A 25,274-nucleotide genomic window follows, 5' to 3' on the forward strand; every position below is an offset into this window, starting at 1 on the left:
ACTGGGCCAACTTGCACTCACTGGATGTAACTTACACTTCACATATCTGGTATAGAGTTATCCCCCTTTCCAGTTGTGTCCATCTGCTGCTGTGGCATTTTACGTCTCGAGAGACGATCTTTTCCCTTTGCAACTTCTTGTGTGACTAAAGAGGCCAATCCTTGATACACAGCTGCGATCACAGGTTGGGCATATGTAATCACCAGGCGCCGTTGCATTTTCACCCTTCTTTCTGCTTCTGTTGTGTATGGCATCTGCAATCCGTGGCCCTTCCTTTTATGCTCTCTCTCCATGTAGATCTGTCCAGTGCCACCTCTTCCCATTTGCCAGTGTCGATTTTGAAGAGCTTCATGTCGCGTTTGCATACATCCGTATAACGTAAAAGTGGGCGACCAGCGGCTCTCCTGCCTTCTATTAGATCGCCAAACAGGATGTCCTGTGGAAGTCGACCTACTGCAGTCTATCCAATGTGTGTGTGTGTCCATCTACATTCTTCTATTCCCCACCTACCATTCCCCCCACCCCTTCGTGTGGAAGGTATGCTTTTGTCTCCCCCATCTAAGATCTAGATCAGCGACTCGCTTACCTAATGATTAATCTCAGCTCCATGAAGCTTGTCGGTTGATTTCAAGAGTACGTACTGAGATGATTACAGTCCATGATGCACCCTTATTGACATGGTTGTGTCGCTGTCTACTATTAGCTCGTCCGCTAGAGGGCTTTCAACGTAACAACTAAACCTTTAGCGGACCACGTCAGCGTGAAACGTGACCCTGATCACGTGCAGTGCCGAGTGATTCAATTGATTTGGGGGGAAAAACTCTTTTTATTTTCTTTGTTCATCTTTGCCCACTAAAATGAATCTTTATTGCTTTTGTGAATTTCCATTGTACCAATCATTGGGATATACCAGTGTTTCCCAAACTGTGTTCCTCGGAACCCTGGTGTTCCGCGAGGCCTGTATAGGTGGTCCACGAACCACTGGACTAATGAACAAGTGGGCCCACCACAGGTGTTCATCGTTCTGACAAAATATGCAAAGTGACCCGCTTCATTTTCAGAACCATGTTAACTCTTTCTCTCCGTAATTATTTACCTCATTCCGGGGGAATCAACGCTGGTATCGTCAGTTAGGAGAGAAAGAGTTAAGTGTTCCGCTAGGGAAAAAAGTTTGGGAAACACTGGGCTTTACACTATTGTCTCTAAAAGGGAGATAATTATTACAGCTATTTGTTGTAATGCGATTCAACTTAAAATAACTTTTACTTGTTTGGTTTTCATCAGAATATAATAGATCTTTATATTTGTGTGTTGTTGCTTGCTGTTTTGTCTACAATATTGAAAATATTAATTGTTTCCTCCCCCCCCCTTTTTTTTTCCTCAGTGATGTGGTCAGTAATATAGCCAAACTGGCCAGTGGCCTCCAAGTGCCTGGGATACACTCGTACCTGCCTCATTTAACTGGTCACCCGGAATACCTCCGTCCAGCTACGTCCCTGTCACAAGGGGTCAGTGGAGGTAAGGTCCACTAGAGTAGAAGAAGGTCCTCTTGGCCATCTTGATCTTATCCTTGAAGTAGATTGAATGTTTTAGATTAGGTCTATTCTTCCTTTTCCTAATCAACCAAGATAAGTCAAACCTTTAACTTACAAACTAAGCAATGAAATGAAACTAATGCCTAGTGATTTGAGCCACAAGCCAATACAGGTTTTAGATCAGGGCTCAGTAAAACTGCTGGATTGAAACATTATTTTTATCTAATATTTCATCGTTGTTGACTTGTGTGTTTTCGCATCATCCTAGACCTAGACTATAGCCCTTTCTCCGCCCCACTTAGTGTTGTAACTTGGACAGTAACGTGACCAGCTGGCCCGATTAGTCCGGAGACAGTCTTAAAACAATCATCTGAATACAGTCTTATAACAATCATCTGAAGACAGTCTTAAAACAATCATCTGAAGACAGTTTTATAACATTCATCTGAAGACAGTTTTATAACATTCATCTGAAGACAGTCTTATAATATTCATCTGAAGACAGTTTTATAACAGTCATCTGAAGACAGTCTTATAACATTCATCTGAAGACAGTCTTATAACAATCATCTGAAGACAGTCTTATAACAATCATCTGAAGACAGTCTTATAACAATCATCTGAAGACAGTCTTATAACAATCATCTGAAGACAGTCTTATAACAATCAACAAAAGCCTAAAGCTAATGCCGTGAATGTACTAAACAAAATCTACTAGCCTGAAGACCAAGATCCACCTGGTCAATACAATCATTGTACCAAAGGCCACTTCCGCTTGGAGGAAACATGGAAATCCTCCATAAAGGTAGAAAAGTGACTAAACGTGTTTCAGCAGCGATGACTAAGAAGGATCTTTGAATAACATACCAAGATCAGGTAATCATTAGAGCTGGCTGGACTCAGAGGCGCCTAAATATTCCGAAATTAAAAATCCCAGGATTCGAATTCGGGACCCCAGTTGGAAGCCAAGCGCTTTACCGTTCATCCACCGCGCTTCCAGCGTCGTTCGAGATTTGTTGGATATATCCTTAGACAAGACGAAACACGTTTCACAAAGTCCTTAATAGGAAGCCGAAAGAGGAAGGCAACAACGAAGCAGTTAACATAAAACATGGCGTCGCACCCTTCTAAAAATCTGTGCGCTCTAGCCGGAAAGACGCTGTGGAAGTTGCATATGACCTGTCTCTGTGTCGAGAGAACGTGCGCCCCATGCGCCGAAAGACCCTGGAAGCCCTAAGCTAGCTGACTTGTTGACTGCCTCCGGTTCGGATAGTGAAATAAATACCAAGGCCCACAGTTGTTATCTGAATGAGACTGAAGTACTGCACTGTGTGCAACAAACCAAACAAGGGGGGGCTCGAGTTTGAACCTTGACGAAGACCAGCAATGCTTAATTGGGATTAGCTTAGAGCCGTGCTCCCAAAGGCAGCAAGGAACTTTCAGGTTCACACAAGAGTTTAGCGCCCAGATCCACCAGAGCGTATTGAAGCTTGCGTGCTGAAGGTTTTATTCATTTCTCCCATTGCAAACAAAGTTCTCATCTCAACGTCAGTGAAACTCTGCTGGCACCAAAACACTGCAAAGTAACTGTCTACATCAGCTGCATTACTGTTCATGAAAACATCAGACCTGCTTCACTCCCTTTCCTTTATCACAGTTATATAAGCATATAAACACACCAAAAAAAATGACTGTATATCATAGATCTATTTAAGTTATTGCCTTCTTTAAGGTCTTCAGACGGCTTGTCATTTTTCTTCCTCCATTCTTGGAGAAAGCAAGAAATCGGTTCGAGTGTAACTTTTCACATTTTTCCTAATCCCCGCGAGTAGCGCTACATATCGATGTGTGTTATATGGCTACCTACCCAGACCTGACCGTAGCAGCGTATTCTGTTTCAGTAACGATCTTCATTGTCTTCTTACTCATACATCTATCTAGTTTAACAAAAAAAAAAAACTTCTCTTGTATTAAAAAAACCAAGTCACGCGACATCTTATCGTCTGCAATGTGTTCTTGTAACCCGGATGTAATACTAGCTCATTTTATGTAGGTCTGTGTTAGATTACAAAAAGGATTGTTGACGTCAGCTGGTGTCGGGTTCAGTCATATTGAGACATAAGTCAGAGATGGGTGATCGTTTGACGGAGTCAGAGATGGGTGATTGTTTGATGGAGTCAGAGATGGGTGATTGTTTGATGGAGTCAGAGATGGGTGATTGTTTGATGGAGTCAGAGATGGGTAATTGTTTGACGGAGTCAGAGATGGGTAATTGTTTGACGGAGTCAGAGATGGGTAATTGTTTGACGGAGTCAGAGATGATCATTCTCCTGTTCGGCAAGACTGTTCTGTAGTGGGACTGTTTTGTAGCGGCACTGCCTTGTAGCGCGAGACTGTTTTGTAGCTGGACTATTCTGTAGCGGGACTGTTTTCTTCACGCCAAGATGTCAACACAACATTCTGACCAATTTGTAACTTACGATACACATAATTGATATTGTTCCCCCCCCCCTTTTTTTTTTTTAAAGTTGTCCCCAACCACAGACCTGTATTCCCCACCTACCACCAAGTTGATCTTTTCCACTTTAGAAAGACGGATTGACTCTAGAATCGCATTGGCGAAGACTTACTGGTCCACACACTATAGGATTGTCTGAATCTTACTGTATGAATTTCATCTGTGACTATGAATTGTTAGAGAGAAATCCAGAAGAGTTAGTGGTAATGTTAGTTTGATATAAGTGTTTAAACTTTTCAACAAATGATGGGTTCTCTCCAATGAAAAAGGCTGTCTGCGGGCAAGAAAGCTAAATGCCGTTAAGTTGGTGGACTCTAAAGGACCTTTGTTGAAGACAGTCGACGAAAAGAGTAGACCTCCCGCAGACAACAGCTTTGTCTGCGTTTCAGATGGCAAAATATGCATGTCACAACTGGGTTTGCGTGGTTATGTGAAATACTGCATTTATCCTTAATCTTCGGCGTCGAAGACAATGCCAAGTGGTCAGATGAATAGACCTAGTGCTATTATTTATCAGTGGTCTGCTTTTTTGAGTTTCATCTACCAATGGACAGCTTGTTAGACCTAGTGCTATGTGTAGTTATATAGAAGTCAAGTTCAACCAGTACTCTTAGTGCCAGTTTGTTAGACATTTAGAAAGCCTTCAGGACAGAAGACTCAAAAGTAAAGTAGCAATTATACATAAAACACTGAACCATAATCTTCAAATACAAAAACAAAATTCAATAAAATACTCTGAAAGACACAAAGATAAAGGCACATTCCTCATCCCATATGCTAGGACAAATTTGTACAAATATTCCTTCTTCCGTAGTGCTATTAGAGCATGGAATGGGTTGCCTGAGCTTGCCAGGAAATCCAGTGACTTGGCTGAGTTTAAGTCATTGGTTAATATTAATATGCATGACTAAATGCATGACGCGTAGGGCGTAATCATCTTCTTTTTTGAAGTAACGTCTGTATCGTATAAGAAGATAGTGCTATGTGTAGTTATATAGAAGTTAAGTTCAACCAGTACTCTTATGGGCCAGCTCTACTCCATCAATGCAGTGATTCAGTTTGATCTCTTCTCTAAATGGTCATCCTGTCTCAGGTGAATGGCGAATATCGAACTACGTCTGTGCTGGATTGATCTGTTTAATGACACCCCCTCCCCCCTTTCTCTCTGCGTTTGTTGGACAGAGTTCTATTAGCATGTTTGCTTACCGCCTCGGTAGAGCACCTTTTTTTTAAAAAAATATTGTTATATTGTCTCCCTTTGTTGACAATACAGGACATCCGCGTTCTTCCCGTGATGCCAATATTTCTATCTGAGCTTGTTTGTAAAATGTTTTACATAATTCGGATGTTCCTTCAGAGTTGAAGATAGTTTACTTCCTAGTCCAAACCTCCCGCAGGACGACGGGGGATGGGAGCGGGCAGGGTTTGAACCCTCGACCGTCGATAAATCCGAACGACAGTCCAGCGAGCAAACCGCCATCTTGCTGTTGATGACGTAATGAGACAAGATAATTTTCTATAGGTCATGTTTCTGTGTATGTGTGTGTATGTATACCGAAGACATGTCCGTGTTGTAGTATTCACGCGTCTTCATTCAAGGTTCAGTTAGCTAAGCAAGGCGTGGTAGCATGACCATGTCCAGACTTAGGCTTGGCCACACCTACATCACGCACTCTTTTGTACTGAAGAGAGAGGAGCCCCCCACTTTGTGAGTACTGTGACTCTCGCCTCACCGTGGAACATATCCTCGTTGGCTGCCCCAGATACCAGGATGTCAGGGAGAAATATTTTAGAACACACACCTTGAAAACACTATTCGACAATGTCGACCCTGGGAAGGTACTGGGGCTGTATCCGGGAAGTGGGGTTGTCTGCGAAGATCTGATTTATGAATTTGTGAACATGTACTGTTTACATTAGATTTTTACCAAATTATTACATTTTTACTACCTTTACTATTTTAACTGTGAATAGACTGTATAGAATTTAGCCCTTGTTATGTAGAGAGAGAGAGTAGTCCTTAAGGGACTGCAGGCACGACATGGCCTAAATTGTGCCGATGTGCCTAAAATCAAAATCAAATCAGTTAGCTAAGCAAGGCCTTATTGTCAGGTTCCCGTTGTATTTTTTTTTACAGTACCAATAATGACTTCTTTTACAGTATCAATAATGACTTCTTTTACAGTATCAATAATGACTTCTTTTACAGTACCAATAATGACTTCTTTTACAGTACCAATAATGACTTCTTTTACAGTATCAATAATGACTTCTTTTACAGTATCAATAATGACTTCTTTTACAGTATCAATAATGACTTCTTTTACAGTACCGATAATGTCTATATGGATGATTCTAGATCTTAAACCCAATAACCAATCATTACTAATTATTTTTACAGTACTGATAATTGGGTCAAGTTCTTTTAACTTTACATATAATGTGTGTGTGTGGAGGTTTCTAGACCTAAAATCCTTATCCCCGATTACCTCTGTCATTTAGAGATGTAGATCTATGTGTTTGAGATAGATTTCCCGAATACTATCTTGCCCGAGGCCTTGACATGTGAACACTCTATTGAGATACACAATGGATATTATACTAGTGTTACCTGGCAGGCAATCAGGTGAAAAAAAAAAGATATTTCCTACAGGTGAGCCAAACAATATTGTTTCAGTTTAAGGAAGTACAATTTTCTCTTTCCTGGCAGTGAGTATAGTGATTGGCATCCCGACCATCAAGAGGGACAAGGCTTCCTACCTGACCCAGACGTTGTCCTCGCTCATTGCTGGCCTCAACGAAGAGGAGATCAAAGACTGTCTCATCGTTGTCTTTATTGCCGAGGTGAGACACTCATTTTTTATTTGTATTTTGATTGATACTGAGAAGCAGTGTGTGTGGGAAGGGGGGGGGGTCTGACACGAACCAGATTGCTTATCAACAAGGTCAGCTTGACATAACTCAAAAGATCGTGTTGCTATTTTAGGACGGTCCACTAGCATAAGCTCTTTGTCTAATCTTGTGAGAATACCTTCGCTGTTGGTCTCAAAGTGCATACCCTAGGACCCATTGTGGGAACACTTTCAAGGTGGGTCTCAAAGTGCATACCCTAGGACCCATTGTGAGAACACTTTCAAGGTGGGTCTCAAAGTGCATAGCCTAGGACCCATTGTAATCATTGTGAGAACACTTTCAAGGTGGGTCTCAAAGTGCATAGCCTAGGACCCATTGTAATCATTGTGGGAACACTTTCGAGGTGGGTCTCAAAGTGCATAGCCTAGGACCCATTGTAATCATCGTGGGAACACTTTCAAGGTGGGTCTCAAAGTGCATAGCCTAGGATCCATTGTAATCATCGTCGCTGACGATGCGGCTCTCCTTGCCCCGCTCCCAGAGAGCTCAGACGTGCACGGACACCGATAGGGAAGACAGACACAAAGACAGACACACACATTTAGATGTCCCCCTGGCAATCCAATCATTCAATACAATTCTATTATCTTTCACCTGTAAATCAGGAGTGAGTCTGGTGTGAATGTATATTTGGGTTTTTCTATAGTTATAATGTTTTGTTTGGTGTAATGCACACATTGTACAACACATTTCCTTATGGGTAATAAATAGTAGCATTATGTTAGAAACGAACGAGTCTTCATTCTCTGGCACTGCCAGGGTCGAGTTTTGCTAAGGGGAAACAAAATTCAGTGTAGTCTCCCTTTATCAGTGTCCTCTGAGGAGTTTTCTGGTGTGATGTGGTAAGCCTGCAGCAGTACCGCTCTCTGACAGGCAACGAGAATCTTTTTAGGAATGTTTAGGGGCTTGAAGGTATCTTTGAGGTCAGTTGTCATTATTATCATGACAGTCCATTCCTAAAAGCTCTTTGTCGAGGGTCACAGAAGTCTCTATTAACATATGCACTAGATGAGTATGCTATGTATTGATAAACTCCTCATTAACACTGTAGTGTTGGACTCACTTCCTGGTAGACATCGAGAGACCTTTTTTTTTTTGTGTTCACAGTGTTAATTTAAAACAACATATTTGTTTGTGTGATGAGTGGTAATTATTATAATTAACTTGGGTAAGCTCTGCAATTCACTTGCAGTTACTTTATCATATTTGTTTGTTTGTAAAATGTTTTACATGTTTCGGATGTTCCTTCAGAGTTGAAGATAGTTTACTTCCTAGTCCAAACCTCCCGCAGGACGACGGGGGATGGAAGCGGGCAGGGTCAGGGCTTGAACCCTCGACCGTCGATAAATCCGAACGACAGTCCAGCGCCCAAACCGCACGACCAGGCAGCCATCTTTGGCCGCCTTCAGTGGGAAGACGACTATGCCTCATCTCGCGGAGCATTTCTGGTGCTGCTGTAAAGCCTTATGCTGGCGACGATAGCTAGGATTCAGCTTTAAAAAAAAAACTTAAAGCATTTTTTTTCTTTCAAATTGTCCAGACACAATTAAAAGTTCGAACTTTGGCCTGACATCTTAGTAAACTGTCCAGGCGTGTTGCATGGCCAGATTGGATGTCATCCGTTTAACAGCAAACGGTACCTACTTGAATAATAACTGGGGCATTGACTGGAATGGGATCAAGGGAGACAAACTTTCTTTCCTCTGGGCAGACGTAAATCTGCCAACGTACAAGAGAGATCGCTCTAGTTTAGGCACACTTCATTTGTGGTGATAGCAAAAGCATTGTTATAAATGGCAAGTTAGAACTAATGCTTTGTCAGTTTGTCAGTAGTTTGATGGCGAACGTATTGCAGACTTAGTGACAGTTCTGCTCAAGTTAATGTTGACATGACATCACACCAAGGGCAGACGGGAAACATTTAACCTCGTCTTACTGGTGTCGCCCTAAGGCTTTCTGAAATGGTGTGTGTATGCTCCCCCGACCCGCCATTGTAGCTATTATTTCTTTTTGTCATGAACTGGGTCTGGCTGGTCCTCCTGTATCTCATCAGAGTGGAAGGCAATCCCTTTTATTATTATTATTATCATTCCCAAGTAATAGGGACATGAACAAGGAATTAACTAGCATACAACATTGGTTTCCATCTTTTGGTTTAAGCCCTCCTCCAAAAGAAAAAAACACAATTGAGGGGAGAGTTAAGATGTCTTCACCTGACAACTAATTATGTACCTTTTAGGTGTGCCAGAAGTGGATCTAGTAAGTGCATGTTTTTAGCTGTGGACATAAAAGGCTAAACTTGTGTCAAGGGCTGCCTCAGTGGATTAGTGACCAGTTTGTTGGTGTCCTCAGGATTGTATAATAATAATACAGCTGGACACTGTCAGCTGTAAATAATAATCTTAATGGACCTCATTCACCAATCGTAAACAAACAATATTTAGCCACGTGGTGCTCTATCTCTTCTATATAATTTACGATCTCATGTTTAATTCATGATGGTTGTCACGTGACAGTTTTTTTTTCATTGTTTTATCAATCACATGACTAAATGTTGTTTGTTTACGATTGGTGAATGAGGTCCATTAGAATAATTATCTTGCACAAATATCCATTGGACATTCACTTTGGGTAGTTTGATTTATTTCCTTAAGAGAACAATGAGAATTTTCCAAATACTTCAATGACTATCAGTGATCTTGTCTGTACTAACAAAACAAATAATGATTGTTTGTAGACTTCTTATTCATTTCTGTACAAAGTCAAGTCATCTAGTACAAACTGAACCAATGCTTTTCATGACAATTTGGGGATATTGATTGGCTTACAAATTTAGGGTCACAGGTGAAATTAGTCTAAATCTCTTCCTTTGTTTCAAGAACATTTTTTGGGGGTTTAATGATGAACAAATATTAAGCAACTTTAGCGTCTTAAGGGTTAATCGTTTGACTTTTTTTATACTCAATGGTATTGCAGTGCAGAGTGTACACTCTAGATGCTTATATAATACACTGCAGGGGCCAATTATCACGTCAGGTACATCTGTGATGAATGTGAAACTCTTCATCTATTTGAACTTGATCAGATTGGTTATTCTGGGTTTATTTTGTTTTGCTGTCTTGTTGATTTCACTTGATCAGATTGTTTATTCTGGGTTTATTTTGTTTTTTTGTCTTGTTGATCTCACTTGATCAGATTGTTTATTCTGGGTTTATTTTGTTTTGCTGTCTTGTTGATCTTACTTGATCAGATTGTTTATTCTGGGTTTATTTTGTTTTGCTGTCTTGTTGATCTCACTTGATCAGATTGTTTATTCTGGGTTTATTTTGTTTTGCTGTGTTGTAGGTTCTAACATGTTTTGTTTGTTTCACTTCTAGCCATGGGACACCAAGTATCCAGCAGAAGTGATTGCAACAATTCAAGAAAAGTAAGTCTCTTTCATTTTTCATTGGTGCGAAGCGTGGTCGAGAGGCCAAGTGCGCTTGAACTTGGCTTGGCTTGGCTACCTAGAAGGGGGCTCGAGGTTCGACACCCGACTCGGGCAGAGTTGTGTTTACTGAGCGCCTAAAGGCAGCACGGAAAACCAACTCCTAGATACCCCCCCCCCCCACTGGTCCACAAATGAGATTGGACCAAAGAGCTCTGAGCATGCTGTAAGCATGAAAGTAGCGCTATATAAAAGCTATAATAATAATTTTTAGAAGATACACTGGCAATGTCTGTAGGTTTGATAAGACATTATAATGCACAGAAAGATATGGTTGGTACATGCTATCGTGGGAAAGTGCAGGATTCTAAAAACTTAATGAGACAAATAACAGTCGAAACCCATAAAATGGGTTAGAAAACTTTTTTGTTGGTCCCTGTTTAGAAATACAGAATGTGTAACATAGCCTTGGAACCTCTGTAATCAGTGTGAGAACCTCTTTGGCCTCGCTTCTAACCTGAGCATCTTGTGGAATGAGCCATCGGTAATAAAAAATCAAAGTTCTCCTTTCAGACCTTGTGATCTATAGGGCAGATGATGTAAAGGTCTTCTGTTTCTGTGGCCCAAGGTTAACGAGGGTGTCATGTGGCCAGCACAACGCTCAACCACCTTTACTTTTCCCCAACTAATGTCAGGTACCCATTAGAACTGGGTAGACTCAGATATGTGCTGAAAAATATAATGAAGTTAAAAATCCCAGTCTTCACCAGGATTCGAACCCGGGAAGCCAAGCACTTTACTGCTCAGCCACACCACACCTCCCAGCCATCGGTAATAAGTATGTAAATGATTACATTGGAACCTTCCCAGACAGAGTTTTGTTTCAAACAGATGGAGGCAAGCTTAGAACAATGGAAACAAAGAAATAGGACTTAAAAGTCCATAGCTTGGGAACTTCTGTCAAAATTGTGTAATTAGTGATACCTGAATGTTTTTATGAAATTAACTTTTCCTTTGGTAATGACCGGAGCTCTTAGGAAATACACTCACACAAACTCTTGAGACAAGTTAAGTCTTGGGCCACAGAAACAGAAGACCTTTACATTATCTGCCCTATAGAACACAAGGTCTGAAAGGAGAACTTTACTTTTTTATTACTGATGGCTCATACCACAAGATGCTAGTTAATGTTTTGCACCATGGAGATATTGTGAGCATCCTCTTTAGAAAGGTATTAATGTTTTCAGACGTATGGATTATGTATTCGTGGGCCAGAGTCAGCAGCTGTGTGCTGTATTTTAATGGCATGTTGTTTTCAGTCCAGCTTTTATAACCCAGGCTTGGTCATTTAATGCTAGATTTTATGATGCACTTATTAGATAGATAGCGTTTTGTGTAGGTAATATTAGGTATATAATGGAAGTCTTAGGTGTCCATAGAACGATTATTTAATCCAAGGGATAGGCATTCAGTGAGAAGCTGCAAACAATGGTTGCTCCTCCTTATCTTATCTTATCTAATACAGACGTTACTTCAAAAGAGAAGATGATTACGTCTTCCTTACCTTAATTGGGGTCAGTTTGCCAATTATGTTCTATGTAGACTCAAAAATTGATAGCACGTTATTGATTTTCCTTACGACCCTTTGAAAAAATATACAGGGTCTAAATGAGAAATGAGTCTCTCTTTGCCCCAGGCAATATGTCACAGTCTTTAACATTCATTATGTAACAGACCACTTTTGAGATCTACACTTTTTTTTTTAGTGTCTGACTTTTTTTCTTTTTTTTTTTGTTACAAAGCTTATATTAACACACTCTGACTATGTCTGGTAAAAGGTTTGTACATGTTATTTTATTTCTCCCACACCCAATCTCGGATCAAGTGGAAATATTGCACAATTATTTCTTGTACCTGACAAAACAAGAACCAATAGAAAAAAAAACAATTAGTTAATTAACTATTGGTAATTAATTTTTTTGTTTGGTATCGAACAAGGGAATGAAATCATACTTGACTGACATGGTGGTATACATTGAGTTATCCCCTTTATATTTTGTAGAGAAAAATGGGTCGCTGCTTTAAAGTTTGAGACTAACAATAGATAACTATAAAATATGCTATTTTTATAAGCACTTCCCTGGTTAGTGTGTCAGCTTGAGGAGGCTTGAACTCTTGAGTTTGAATTAATGTCGATCAAGTTTTTAAAAATTTATAAATGCATTTAAAAAGCGACCGCTGTAACATTTGACCAAATACCCCTTCTCCTGCCCCCTTTCGCAACTGGTCCAAACAAGTGATAGGATCATTACGCATTGAGAAAGCAAAAAGCATGAAATTGTGCTAAACAAAATCAAGCGGTAAAAATATTTCTAATCCCCAAATTTAATATTTTTAGTCTAGATGTATTATGAATTTAATTACATAACTGATCCAAACTAATTGATACAATTACACTTTAGAAAATCAAGTATTTTTAATGTTTTTCTTGTTTCTCTATTAGCCTAGATATTGTACAGACTCATTAGCATCAACATCTTTTTTCATTGTGCCAGTTATCACCAACTCTCAAATTTTTTTATAACTTGTTTGATCTCATCAATAGAGTCAGTTACTTATTGAGTCATTTGTGTTTTTAGAGCCAAAGTACCAACATACTTGCATCAGACCTTATAGTTTTTTTATTATTTTCCCCACCATGTGTCAGTAGTGTTAAAACATACAAGTTTTGGTTTGATTGCAACACAGTTCAACTTGTAGCTAAACTAGACGTCTAGTTCTCTGTTATATATTTCACCTCGTACATCACTGTTAGTTCCCCTTTCAGACCTTGTGATTTATGGGGCAGATAGATGATGCAAACTTTATGTTTCTGTGGCCCACGTTAACATGTGGCCAGCACAACGACCAACCGCCTATACGTTTCCCCAACTTATGTCCAACTTAGAGCTGAGTGGACTCAGAGATGCCCTATAGATCCCAAAAATAAAATCCCAGTCTTCACCAGGATTTGAACTCGTACCCCCGGTTCGGAAGCCAAGTACTTTACATCATTGTAAGATGATAAAAAAAATGTTAAACAATTTATCTTTGAAATGAGACTGTAATATCTGCTGTATTAAACCATTCTATAGAATGGTAAGGCCAAGTATTAAATGTTCAAAGTATTTTACAGTTTTCTGGCCTGTCTATCTCTGATGAAGTTCTCTTCTCTAAACTGTTACATTGAGATTGTGTTGTTGTTTTTTTGTTGCTGCTGGGTGGTGTGAGCAGTGTGTTTTTTTTGTTTCTGCTGGGTGGTGTGAGCAGTGTCTTTTTTTTGTTTCTGCTGGTTGATGTGAGCAGTGTGTTTTTTTTGTTTCTGCTGGGTGGTGTGAGCAGTGTGTTTTTTTTGTTGCTGCTGGGTGGTGTGAGCAGTGTGTTTTTTTTTTGTTTCTGCTGGGTGATGTGAGCAGTGTGTTTTTTTTCTTTCTGTTGGGTGATGTGAGCAGAACATGTGATGTGAGCTCTGGCTGATATGTGATACACTTGTTCTCTTAACATGGCTACCACTCTGTACTGCTATGTAGAGATAATCAGTTTTGTTCTAGAGCTTTCTAAGACATATTAGTTTAAAGGTCAATTAGGGGTGAGAAACTGAAGTTTGTTGCAAAACGGGTGAAAATGTGTTTAAATGATACTGTCGTTTTGCTTAAATAAAAAAAAATAAGCTATTTTGCCCTTTTATTTTTAGATTCAAGGTTCCATGGTGATGAAATTACGGTTTTTGCTCCTAGTTGTAATTAATAATTCTGCCCTAATTTTTTTCAAATCTGTAAAAGATTTTATCCCTGGGCGTACCATTAATGACTTGCTTGTTCCATTATGTTTTTTTTTTCCCCCACTGCTTTTGTTCAAGTCAGCATTAAAAGCTTTTTTCAATGTTCTAATGCCAGGCTGGTTCTCCATTTAGTCTGATGAAATATCCAATTTGAAAAGAGAAAAAAAGTATTAAAATTAAATGAAAAATGTTTGGCTTTGTAATTATTTATAGTTTGGTGTATTGATTTTTTTGTTTGGCCTCAAGCAGACACAAGGTAAAAATTCTGGCACAAAGAGAAATACAAACCTCAGCTGTTTACATGGTTGGTTTTTAAAAGAGCCAGTTAGGCTTCTTGTAGCCATGGAATTTAGGTGAAATCAATTGTATAGAAATGTCAGGGAATTAAAAAAAAAGTTAGCTTGTTGGTAATGTTAAAAAGAACAAAAAACAATGGAGAAGCAGAAATAGACATAACCTACTGATTAAGTTCTACCAGGGTATTTCAACAAACACACAGCCTTTATTATTCTTGTGTTCCTATGTCATGTATGTGTTGGTAGATTGAAAGTCTATGCATTGAGAATGAATACTAATTTGGCTTGCAACCATTTGTTAACTATTATACCCAAACACATTTTTTTGTATAACAGTTAAAAGGTGGCATTGAGTTGTGTCATATGTCTTTTACCATACCAAGAACAATTATTTCATCTTTCTATTTTTTTTTTTAAACCTTTATTTTTCTCTCCCTTTGCAGGTTTCAAAGCTCTCTAGACTCTGGACTTTTAGAGGTGATTGTCCCCCCTGCTGGGTTTTATCCAGACCTAAATAATTTGAAGGAGACGTTTGGAGACCCAAAAGAAAGAGTGAAGTGAGTTATCTGCCCATATAGTACACTTAATACTGACACTGAATATGACTGAGCAGTATTCATAGAAATATTTGGCTTACAAACATTCCTATATGTGATTTAGGATTTAAACAAAACATTTACAAATATCATGCTACTATATACTAAGACCTTTATGTTTCTTTTTAGGTTTGGATTTTTTAAAATAAACTGTAGTGGAAAATTAAATCTTTAATTCACATTTTATGTAATTAAATAAATAATGTTATCTTAGAATTTTTTTTTTTTTTTTTTAATGCTTCGTCATATCTCCCTTAGACTTCAAATATGTAATAAGTATTATCGTCATTTAGATACTTTGTAACTATGGGGATGTCAAATTTTGTTTGATTTCTGAATAAAAACATTATTGACTCGAGTTGAAACATTTTATTTTTTTTAAAACAGATGGAGAACTAAACAAAATCTGGATTATGCATTTTTGATGTTGTACGCCAGACCCAAGGCTGTTTACTATGTTCAGGTTAGGCAGCAGGGCTCATTTCTATTTTACGATTCTAGTCTTTTTCTGTTGTTCACTGTGTATCCACAAAACTAGACGTGTATGTACGCATGCACATATACAATAACTGGCACACATTCAATCCCCATATCTTGTTTATTATGCATCAAAGTAAAAAAAAAGTAAAGTTCCCCTTTCAGACCTTGCGATCTGTGGGTTAAATGATTTTTTTTATCTGAAGTCCACTGGTAATGAGGATGTCATGTGGCCAGCACAACAGCCAACCGCCTTTACTTTTCCTCAACTAATGTCAGGTACCCATTATAGCTGGGTGAACTCAGAGGTGGCCTAAAGATCCTGAAATTTAAAATGCCAGTCTTCACCTGGATTTTAACCCAGGATTCCCTGGTTTGGAAGCCAAGTGCTTTACCACTCGGCCACCGTGCCTCCTTGTTAAGCATACTTTAGTTTTTTTTTGTTTTGTTTTTTTCAGCTTTTACACACACACAGAGCTATTCAACATTTTTCAGTTCCAAATCAATCAGACACTTTTTTCTATGGCCTCTAATTATCAAACCATCTCACACATCAACACACCCTCCATTTGACTAACACAGAATAACTCAACAAGAATTAAACACCACTTAATAACAATAATTTTTAATTACATAGCTTTCAAGCTCTATAGATGTATAAACTTACATTTTTGTTTGGACAGATGGAAGATGATGTTGTTGCTAAACCTGGCTACCTGACTATCATGAAGACTTTTGCTATACAGCAGAAGGAAGAGTGGATAATGCTAGAGTTCTCTGTCCTTGGTTTTATTGGTGAGTCTCTATGTTTTGTTCTCACTTGTTGTTTCTTCAATGTGTTTCGGATGTTCCTTCAGAGTTCAAGATAATCTAGTCCTTGTCTAAACCTCCTGCAACACAATGGGCTTTGACTTTTGCTATACAGCAGAAGGAAGAGTGGATAATGATAGAGTTCTCTGTCCTTGGTTTTATTGGTGAGTCTCTATGTTTTGTTCTCACTTGTTTCTTCAATGTGTTTCGGATGTTCCTTCAGAGTTCAAGATAATCTAGTCCTAGTCTAAACCTCCTGCAACACAATGGGCAATGTTTGCAGGCGGGGTTTGAACCAAGACACTGTAACGACAGTCCAGCGCTCATAGAACATGACCAGGCAGCTTCTAAACTTTGCTGTGAAAAACACAGGCAACATACATAAAACTTATCTGCAAAGAATAAACTTAAAATTGTGTTTTTTTTTATTTGATCTTTATGAATGTTTCTTAATTTGATATCGTCCAGGTAAAATGTTCAAGTCATCTGATGTCCCCATGATTGTGGAATTTTTCTTGATGTTTCATGCTGACAAGCCAATTGATTGGCTGATGGATCACTTCCTGTGGGTCAAAGTTTGTAACCCTGAGAAAGATGCAGTAAGTCCAATAACTCTAAATTCTTTTCTTGTTCTTATTTTCCAAAAGTATTCTCCCCTCCCTCTTTCATTCTCTCTCTAAAGATTTGTCTGTATCGATAATGTTAAAAAGATTGCTGGTCTGGTCTGGTGGAATGTCTTATAGCTCTGCCCTGCAAAAAGTAACTTGACTTAACTAGGCATTTGTTTTGATTGGACTTTTACATGTCAATCTTCGTCTCCACATTTACATACTGTTCCAAGCCTGCTGTTGCAACAACACCAGTGGGTGGACTATGTCAAATTTTTTAACATGCTGTTAAACTTTATGAATAACAGCTAACCACTTACCTTTGGTAATGTGATGTTTTCGGTAATCTGACACAGTCTACTAAACCATCAGACTAGTCAACTGCATTTTCCAAGAGCAGAAAAATTAAGTTCATTTTAATATACTCAAATTAATTGTTTTTTAATTTTAGTATTAATAATTTGTAATTTGAATATTTATCATTTGTAATTTGAATAATAATAGTTTGTAATTTGAATATTTATCATTTGAAATTTCAATATTTATCATTTGTAATTTGAATATTAATAGTTTGTAATTTCAATATTTATCATTTGTAATTTGAATATTTATCATTCGTAATTTGAATATTAATAGTTTGTAGTTTGACTCATGACTGTTTTGTGTTTTGCTGAACAGAAACATTGTCAGAGAATGATTCAGTCTGTCAGAAGAAGATTTAAACCCTCTCTATTTCAACATATTGGAGTCGAGTCATCATTGCGAGGCAAAGTTCAGAAACTCAAGGTGAGAGCTCATTTTAAATGTTTTTATTGGTATTGTGTGAAACATCATATAGTCAACATTAGGGAAAACAAAAAAGCTACCAGCCTGGAATCAACCATTGTCTTTTTTTTTAGGACTGTTAAAAGTCTACAACTCAGGAAAGCTCAGTACTTTGATAGATTATAGCTCTTGGTGGCACAAGATTCTAAGAGTTCTTTTTAAGATTGTATATCAGTTTATAAGTCTAACAACAGAGGTCAGGTGATGGTTGAAGTATCCCATAGTGCAGGGGTTCTCAACCTGTGGCTCGCGACCCCCTTGTGGGGTCGATTGACAATTTGCCAGGGGTCGCCTAAGACCATCAAAAATATGGATTGTTGTTGTCTATTTTTCTATTGCTGTATGTGTGTGTCTGGGGGGGGGTCGCGGCAGAGTGGGGGATTGTAAAAAGGGGTTGCCAAGCATAAAAGGTTGAGAACCGCTGCCATAGTGTTTATTGATAAGGGGAACAACATTCCAGGTTGATGATACAACAGATGTCACTAGCATGTTGAGTAAATATCCTGATTCAAACTCTGTGTCTCTAGTCTATATTTATTCATCCCTAAGATTTTGCTGTACAAATAGTCTGATGACGTGTTTACATTAACACAATTATTGTTGAAATAAGATCTTTATTTATAACTTGTCTTGAAATTTCATTTATCAACTTGCAATCCCACCAGGATCTATACTTATTCATCCCTAAGATTTTGCTGTACAAATAGTCTGATGTCATGTTTAAATTAACACAATAATATTGTTGAAATTTTGATTTAGAACTTGTCTTGAAATTTCATTTATCAACTTGCAATCCCACCAGGATCGTGACTTTGGTAAAGCTGGTCTCTACAGAGCTCACGTCAACCCTGCAGTCCAGTTGGCCTCCTCGCTAAAAACGTACCAGAAATTTACTCTGAGTAAAGCGTACGTAGGAGAGACGTTCTTCTGGGCCTCCAACCCATCGAAGGGGGACCTAATAGACTTCAAGTACACGCCACCTATACATGTGGAGATGTAAGTCACAGCTTGTTTTGGAGATCAGTCGTTAGAAATGGCTTTTCAAGACAAAACACTATAATGCCAAACACATATAATAGACTATATCATAGATGATAAAGATTTTATAAAGCCTGTTACACTGTGAGACAAGAAAGACTAAAGCATTGTTGAAATCATTACTGCATATTTGATTTGTGTTGTTAAAATAAACTCATGTTTATGGAAGCAGCCAGATATAAATGACTGAGCAAGTAATTCATGAAGTGGTTGGAATTGTTTTTGATTAATTAGGTGTGGCTGTAATAAGCATCAGCTGTGTGACTCATCCATTTGAGTGGATGGGGATTATTCTTAGTATTTAGATTCTATACTTAAAACACCAAAATGATGATACAGGAAATATTTTAATTTTAGTTTTCTTTCTAAAACTCAGCCCCTCATGTGTTTGCCATTTAATTAAAAAAGAAACTGGAAACAATGGTTGTATGAGACTGTTTCACCTCTCCTCACTTATACCTTAGTCTCTTGGGGCACCATGCAAGATTTGTCGACCGTCTTTCTTCATTCCTCTCTGTCTTTTCCTTAGTTAGAACCTCTTTCAATGGCAGGCCCGTCCATTCTTTTATGTTGTCTTCCCATCACTTTTTCTGTCTGCCTCTTCTTCCTTTTCTTTTCCTGGTACAGTTCCCTGAAGGAAGGTCTTTGCGAGCCCCAAAGACTTTGTAATATGGCCATATTAAATATGAACCCATGGTAAAAGCTGAACTGTAGCCTCTAGATTACCAAACAGACTCGACATTTGCTATTTCCAGGATAATTAGCATCTGATATGTTTGCAATAAATATAGACTTTTTCTTTTGTTCATTGTTGCTTGTATTCTGTGACTTTGATCTCTCTTTAACTAAATTAAAATTGAACACTAAATGGAATGAGCTCAATCTTTTTTCTTAAGTGTCAAGATAATAAAATAAATCATTTGGATAGAGGATGTAACTTACAACTATTGATTATAAAGTAGTAGCCATTGAGACAATTTTTGGTATAAAGATTTTAAAAAGTTGTATGCCCTTGTTTTTAGGTACTTGTTCCGTAGCGGCAATATGGACCATCCAGGTGATGTGTTCCACAATACCACTATAGAGATACTCACCCCTGAGGAAGTCTCCGATACTGTAAGGCAGCGAATCATATCACGTGCTGGCTTGAGTCAGGCAGAGATTCAGAATACTTCAAATGGATTCATTCCCATTGGGAAGTTTAATGACGATGGCCTTGCTCAAGGAGAGGTACCGGATGAAGTGGGGCTTGTGGATACAATCAGAATCCATGTCCACGAGCCATCGGATGCTTGGGTTATACTGAGTGAGGTAGGTCTGTTTTTCAATAAGATGACTTGTCAGGTTGTAAGAATTTCTTTTCATATGTTGATAGAATGTTAATGATTCTGGGAAAATTCAATTTCTGTGACAGTAGGGAAATATCCATTCACTGTATTTTTTTTTTAATTGATATTATTTACTGTACACCTTCAAAATTGAAATCAAATAAAAGCATTTCGCCATTTCACATTAGTTCAGTTAAAAAAAAATGTGAACAAAAACAACTCAATTGTATTTAACTCAATTGTATTTCTTTAACTCAATAGCTTTCAAAGACATGTGAAAGCTATTTTTGATGGAATAGACATTTGCCATATTTTGATACCTATTATTACAAATTAGTATTAAAATACAAAATATGATACTTTAGGAAACAAATACTTTAATAAACAAAACCGCATTAGACATATTTTAAGTTTATTTAAAGATTATTTTATTATTTTTGAAGATTTTCTAGATTATTCTGCATAGAGCTAGAAAATAACAACTTTATTGGCTTCTTGAGCAAGCCAACATTGCAACTTTACTTTTTGTAATGATTCAATTCAAAATTTTTTCAGTTATTTGTTCTAAATAGGCATTTAGAGTTTCTTTCTTTCTCTCTCTAGATAATGATTCAAGAAAGTAAAAGATAACAGCGACAGATTTGGACATTCAACCAGATGCCTCAATTATTTGTTACACTCAAAGTTATGAAGCCAATGTTGCAGCCAATCAAAACCAAGAAGCAGTTGTCTTGATCCCATGATGCACTTGTTGCACTGAACTATATATAAGACATTGTTGGAGAGCTCAAACAGAAAGATAATTTGAAATGTGCTTACGTTAGTTTCAAAGATTTCCAGCTGCACGAGACTGCGCAAGCTTTTGTTTCCTCAATGTATGAATGTGTTACAGACATTAATTTGATGGTACTTAATTCACTGCCTCAAACTGACAGTATGTCAAGTCCAATGGTTGATCAGCCGGTGAGAAACTGGCATGAAATCCATTCTCTCAATGTCATGTATTTATTGGACAGTTTCTTGATAAGAAGCGTAGACACATTTATTTGTTTTTTTTTTTGCGGGGATAAGGAGTCCAGTTGACTTTTGCCCTCTGATAATTTCATTCGATGTTATTTCCCATTTTCAAGATGGATGGTTTTAACAAATGTCAATTTTAACCTAAGAAGTCAAATGTATGCCCAATGTATTTTGTTTTGCTTTAAGCATTGCAACTGCCACCTACTTTAAGATATAAATCTAAACTTCAAAGGTAAATAGAGGATGAAGTATTTTCAACTGGGCCTTAGAAAATCACAATTATTTTCTTTTTTAATTCAACTTTAATTATTTTATATGAGGTTAATTACAGTTTAATCAAATATTTGAATGTAGGGTTTCTTAATGCATATTCTTGAAACTAAATTTGTTGTTATAATTAACAATTTGGGCAAAATGGCCGACTTTGGTTGAACAATATTTCATAGTTTCATAAATCTTTTGTTTTTCTTGTTGTCCTGCTTTTTTTTTTGTCAATTGTTGATAGTACAATTCTAATGGCACCCACCCTAGTACAATTCTAACGTTGTTTTTCAGTCATTCTCATATGTAAATAGTTTCAGGTAGAGCATGCCACAAAATTTGTTATGAAGTTTCTGTCAGTTTGAAATATGTTACTTGTAAATAGTTCCTGGAGAAATTTTTTTTTTTTGTTTTTTTTACACAGAGATATCTACGACTGTGATTTACTCAGTCTGTTTAAATAGAGTTATATACCCTTTTTTTTGTGTCCCGATTCTTCTCGTGTAATGTTTGGGACTGAAGGTTTTATTACTGTCCAAACCACTGATAGTCTAATTTGATATAATTATTAAACACAATTGTGAGAATACTGTTGGATGTAACTTCCTGAGATTGTCTATACACAATTATTGTGAATCTAGAATGTATGGTTCTACTGTTTGTTTGTTTCTAGATAATTGTTTTTGTTTAAGCCAGAAATTAAAGTATTTTTTCAAAGTATTTTAATAATAATGTTTATTAGAGCAAATTTTACATTGCAAATTCTAGAAAAATAGTATTTAAAAATGTTTTGCTTAATTTATTAATTCAGAAAACTGTGGTTGAGGTGCAACTTATCATTAGATATATGACTCATATTGTTACATTCTCTTACTGATTTGTTGCTCTTATGATTTCAACTACGCTGTCAGATGTGTGTTGCATACATTGGGTACCTGTGAAAGGCTTAATTTGGATGAAGTTTCTTGTTGTCATGTCACCCCCTCCCTACCCCAACCACATGGATGCCTCTTGTTCCCACAAGTCACTTGTTGTTATGATATCATTTGATGCTCACCTGAATTCTGTGATGTCCCCTGGTTGAGTTACAGTGAGACCCAATCGTTTATAGAAGGCCTGAACGCTGACCAGTGACATTACAACCTGTGGGTAGTGTAGACCAGGTCTGCGATGTTGTAGGTCAGTGTCAGGCCTTCTATAACAATTGCTCTCGGTTACAGCCCCTGAAACTAAGCACGATCCATAATTCTAGTAATTATATGCTGTCTGCTAAGTAAATTTGTGTGTTCTTATTGTGTGGAGTTTATTTAGATCTACATACTTAGATATTCGGTACATAATCCATTAGAAAATAAATCCATAGTGTGACAGTGTTTCTATGGTCTGGTTCTTCAAGGTGTGTGCCTGTTTCTAAGGTCTGGTTCTTCAAGGTGCGTGCATGTAAAAAAAAAAAAAATACATTCCTAATCGCTGCCTATGTTCAGACACAACATGAACAAATTATTAGTTCAGGAAATGAACATTCTCTTTTCTGCAGATTATTCACTTTATTTAAAACTCTCCTTTTCCTTTATCTGCACTTAGTACTTGATGTTGATTTAACATTTGTTTTTAAAGATTTATATAAATGGCAATGGCTAAAATCTTATCAATTTAATGTCAACAAAAATGTGATGTTCAAAAGCTGCTGTGTGTATGGAATCACAAAGTGAACAGAAATTTACATAAATTAATGACCAACAGCAGAAGCACTGTAGAGAATGTCTCATCCCCCTGGCATTTAAGTTAAAACCTACCATTTCTTGCTTGCTGATAAGTTATCTGCCCATGGACTGACCTATCAAATTATACATGTTGCCTTTCCCTAACAAACAACTATTGAATGTTTATGACAAACTACTAAATAACAGCCTCATTGTTATTGTAACCACACTTTTAAAACATAACAATAAGAAACAATGTCAGTAGTACTAAAGTTAGTTTGGCTTGGCCGATTTTCAGTTTCATTGTGTCGTCAAGATGTACTAAAGGAAAGTATAATCAGACTGTAAACAAATGTACATCTGTTTAAAGTACACAGCAAATGTATTTGTATCTATGCTAGAAGTTCTGATGTCACTTCTGTGTTATTGTTCTCATGGGAATTAGAAAATGTTGTAGCCCAATATGTTTTCTAACCATCTTTAAATGTTTCACTGAAGTTTAAAAAAAAATTTTTTTTTTACTTGAGTTGTAAAGCTGTCTCATGGACAAGACTTGACATCATCTTTTGTCTCTTAATGATGTCAGCATTTCTTTCTCATGGGATATGGACTAAGTTTATTTTGTGGTTTCAAACTAGGTTTAACTCTTTCTCTCCGTAATTATTTACCAAATTCTGGTGGAATCAACGCTGGTATCGTCAGTTAGGAGAGAAAGAGTTAAATCATTTGAAGCTTAAAACTGGTTTAATATATTTGTTTTAAAAAGATTTTTTTTTTAAATTTGGATCCACTCTAAATGGGTATTAAATTCTATTCATCTTGGGTTTGGCTTCTGTCATCTAGTTGAATGACACTAAATACTAGAAATCATATGAATTAGAAATATTTTTTCCTTCAGAATTATTTTTTTATGCCTGCTATTTGTCACCTAGAAACTAAAGCCAATTGTTTATATAATTTGCCAGACTTTGCTGTTTTCACTATTAACGGAAGAGAGAGAGTGCGCGTCTTGATACTTTATTCTGTGTGATTTGACTGACCTGTTAGTGTAGAATTTTCACTGTACTTTATCATTAAACATATACAATTTCTAAACTATTCTTGCTTGTTGAAGTGTGTGTTTGAAATTTGGTGAATCCAAAATTAGAATTGTTGATTTGTTTACATAACTTGTTGATTGTTCAAGCCTGTTGGGAGGGCAGATAACAAATAGGTTTAAATGCTTGCCTTAGCCTAAAGATATATTTAAACAGCACTATTCCCTAAACGTTTGGTAATTTTAATTTGACTGGACAGTGGTTCTGTGGTTGTCAAGCTGCTTGATTGAGAGAAACTTGATTGTAGATTTGTTAGATGTGATTGTTGGGGAAACAAAAGTAGTTGGTTGTTGTGAAGGCCACACACTCCCCTATGAATTTTGTGGCAACACAGAATGAACATAATCATACCCATGTAGAAATCAATTGATTGGGTCAATTGATCATTGTAAATCCAAATCTGTAAATACATTCAGCATTTCCTTAAAACAAAAATTTACGCCAGAAGACAGTATCTATTTCAACTCTTTTCATCTTAGTACTAAATGTATGCAACTATTTGTCTTGTCAAATATTTGTTCCTATCATTTGCATTAGTCACAAATATGGTAACTGAAATTTGCATTTCCCAAGAGGTCATTAATTAAAGAAATTAAAGCTAGCAAAGAATGAAGTTAATTTGACAACTAGCTTAAACTGACTTTGCTGCTTACAATTTAGCAACCAGGTCTCAGGATCATAGAGATGTAAGAACTGCTGCTTCATAAACATTAACTATTAAAGTTTTTTGATTATTATTATTATTATTATTAATTTAGCGTACACATTTAAGATAGTTGAGTTCCGGGGCGGTCTATTTACTGCACGTAGACAACAAGAAACATTGCTGAATCAGTCTGGAAGACAAGAAATGTCATATAAGATCTTATATTTTCAGCGTACCTCCAAAGTTGCTCCCAATGCTTCACTATACTCAAGAGCTTTTTCAAAACTTATTTAGATTCGTTTGGTATTTTAACTACATTAGGTTTGTTAAACGCACCCCCAAAAGTGCTTTAAAGA

At 37.2% G+C, this 25,274-nt stretch overlaps 1 protein-coding gene across 3 annotated transcripts in view; it reads left to right on the plus strand.

Annotated features, from left to right (window-relative positions):
- LOC106075470 (alpha-1,3-mannosyl-glycoprotein 4-beta-N-acetylglucosaminyltransferase B-like) overlaps nt 1-24,270 on the plus strand; it is a 104,278-nt gene extending 80,008 nt beyond the window's left edge. For all 3 annotated transcript variants that reach the window (XM_056037531.1, XM_056037533.1, XM_056037532.1), the window contains 11 exons: nt 1,385-1,518; nt 6,764-6,897; nt 10,344-10,393; nt 14,953-15,066; nt 15,493-15,568; nt 16,266-16,377; nt 16,861-16,991; nt 17,679-17,786; nt 18,628-18,821; nt 19,886-20,174; nt 20,795-24,270. In XM_056037531.1, the coding sequence (XP_055893506.1) occupies nt 1,385-1,518; nt 6,764-6,897; nt 10,344-10,393; nt 14,953-15,066; nt 15,493-15,568; nt 16,266-16,377; nt 16,861-16,991; nt 17,679-17,786; nt 18,628-18,821; nt 19,886-20,174; nt 20,795-20,821 (1,369 nt within the window). In that variant the 3' untranslated portion in view covers nt 20,822-24,270. The remainder of the gene's footprint in view (nt 1-1,384; nt 1,519-6,763; nt 6,898-10,343; nt 10,394-14,952; nt 15,067-15,492; nt 15,569-16,265; nt 16,378-16,860; nt 16,992-17,678; nt 17,787-18,627; nt 18,822-19,885; nt 20,175-20,794) is intronic.
- Nucleotides 24,271-25,274: the final 1,004 nt, after the last annotated feature.

Source organism: Biomphalaria glabrata, chromosome 8 (genome assembly GCF_947242115.1).
Source record: "Biomphalaria glabrata chromosome 8, xgBioGlab47.1, whole genome shotgun sequence".
Taxonomy (NCBI): Eukaryota; Metazoa; Mollusca; class Gastropoda; family Planorbidae; genus Biomphalaria; species Biomphalaria glabrata.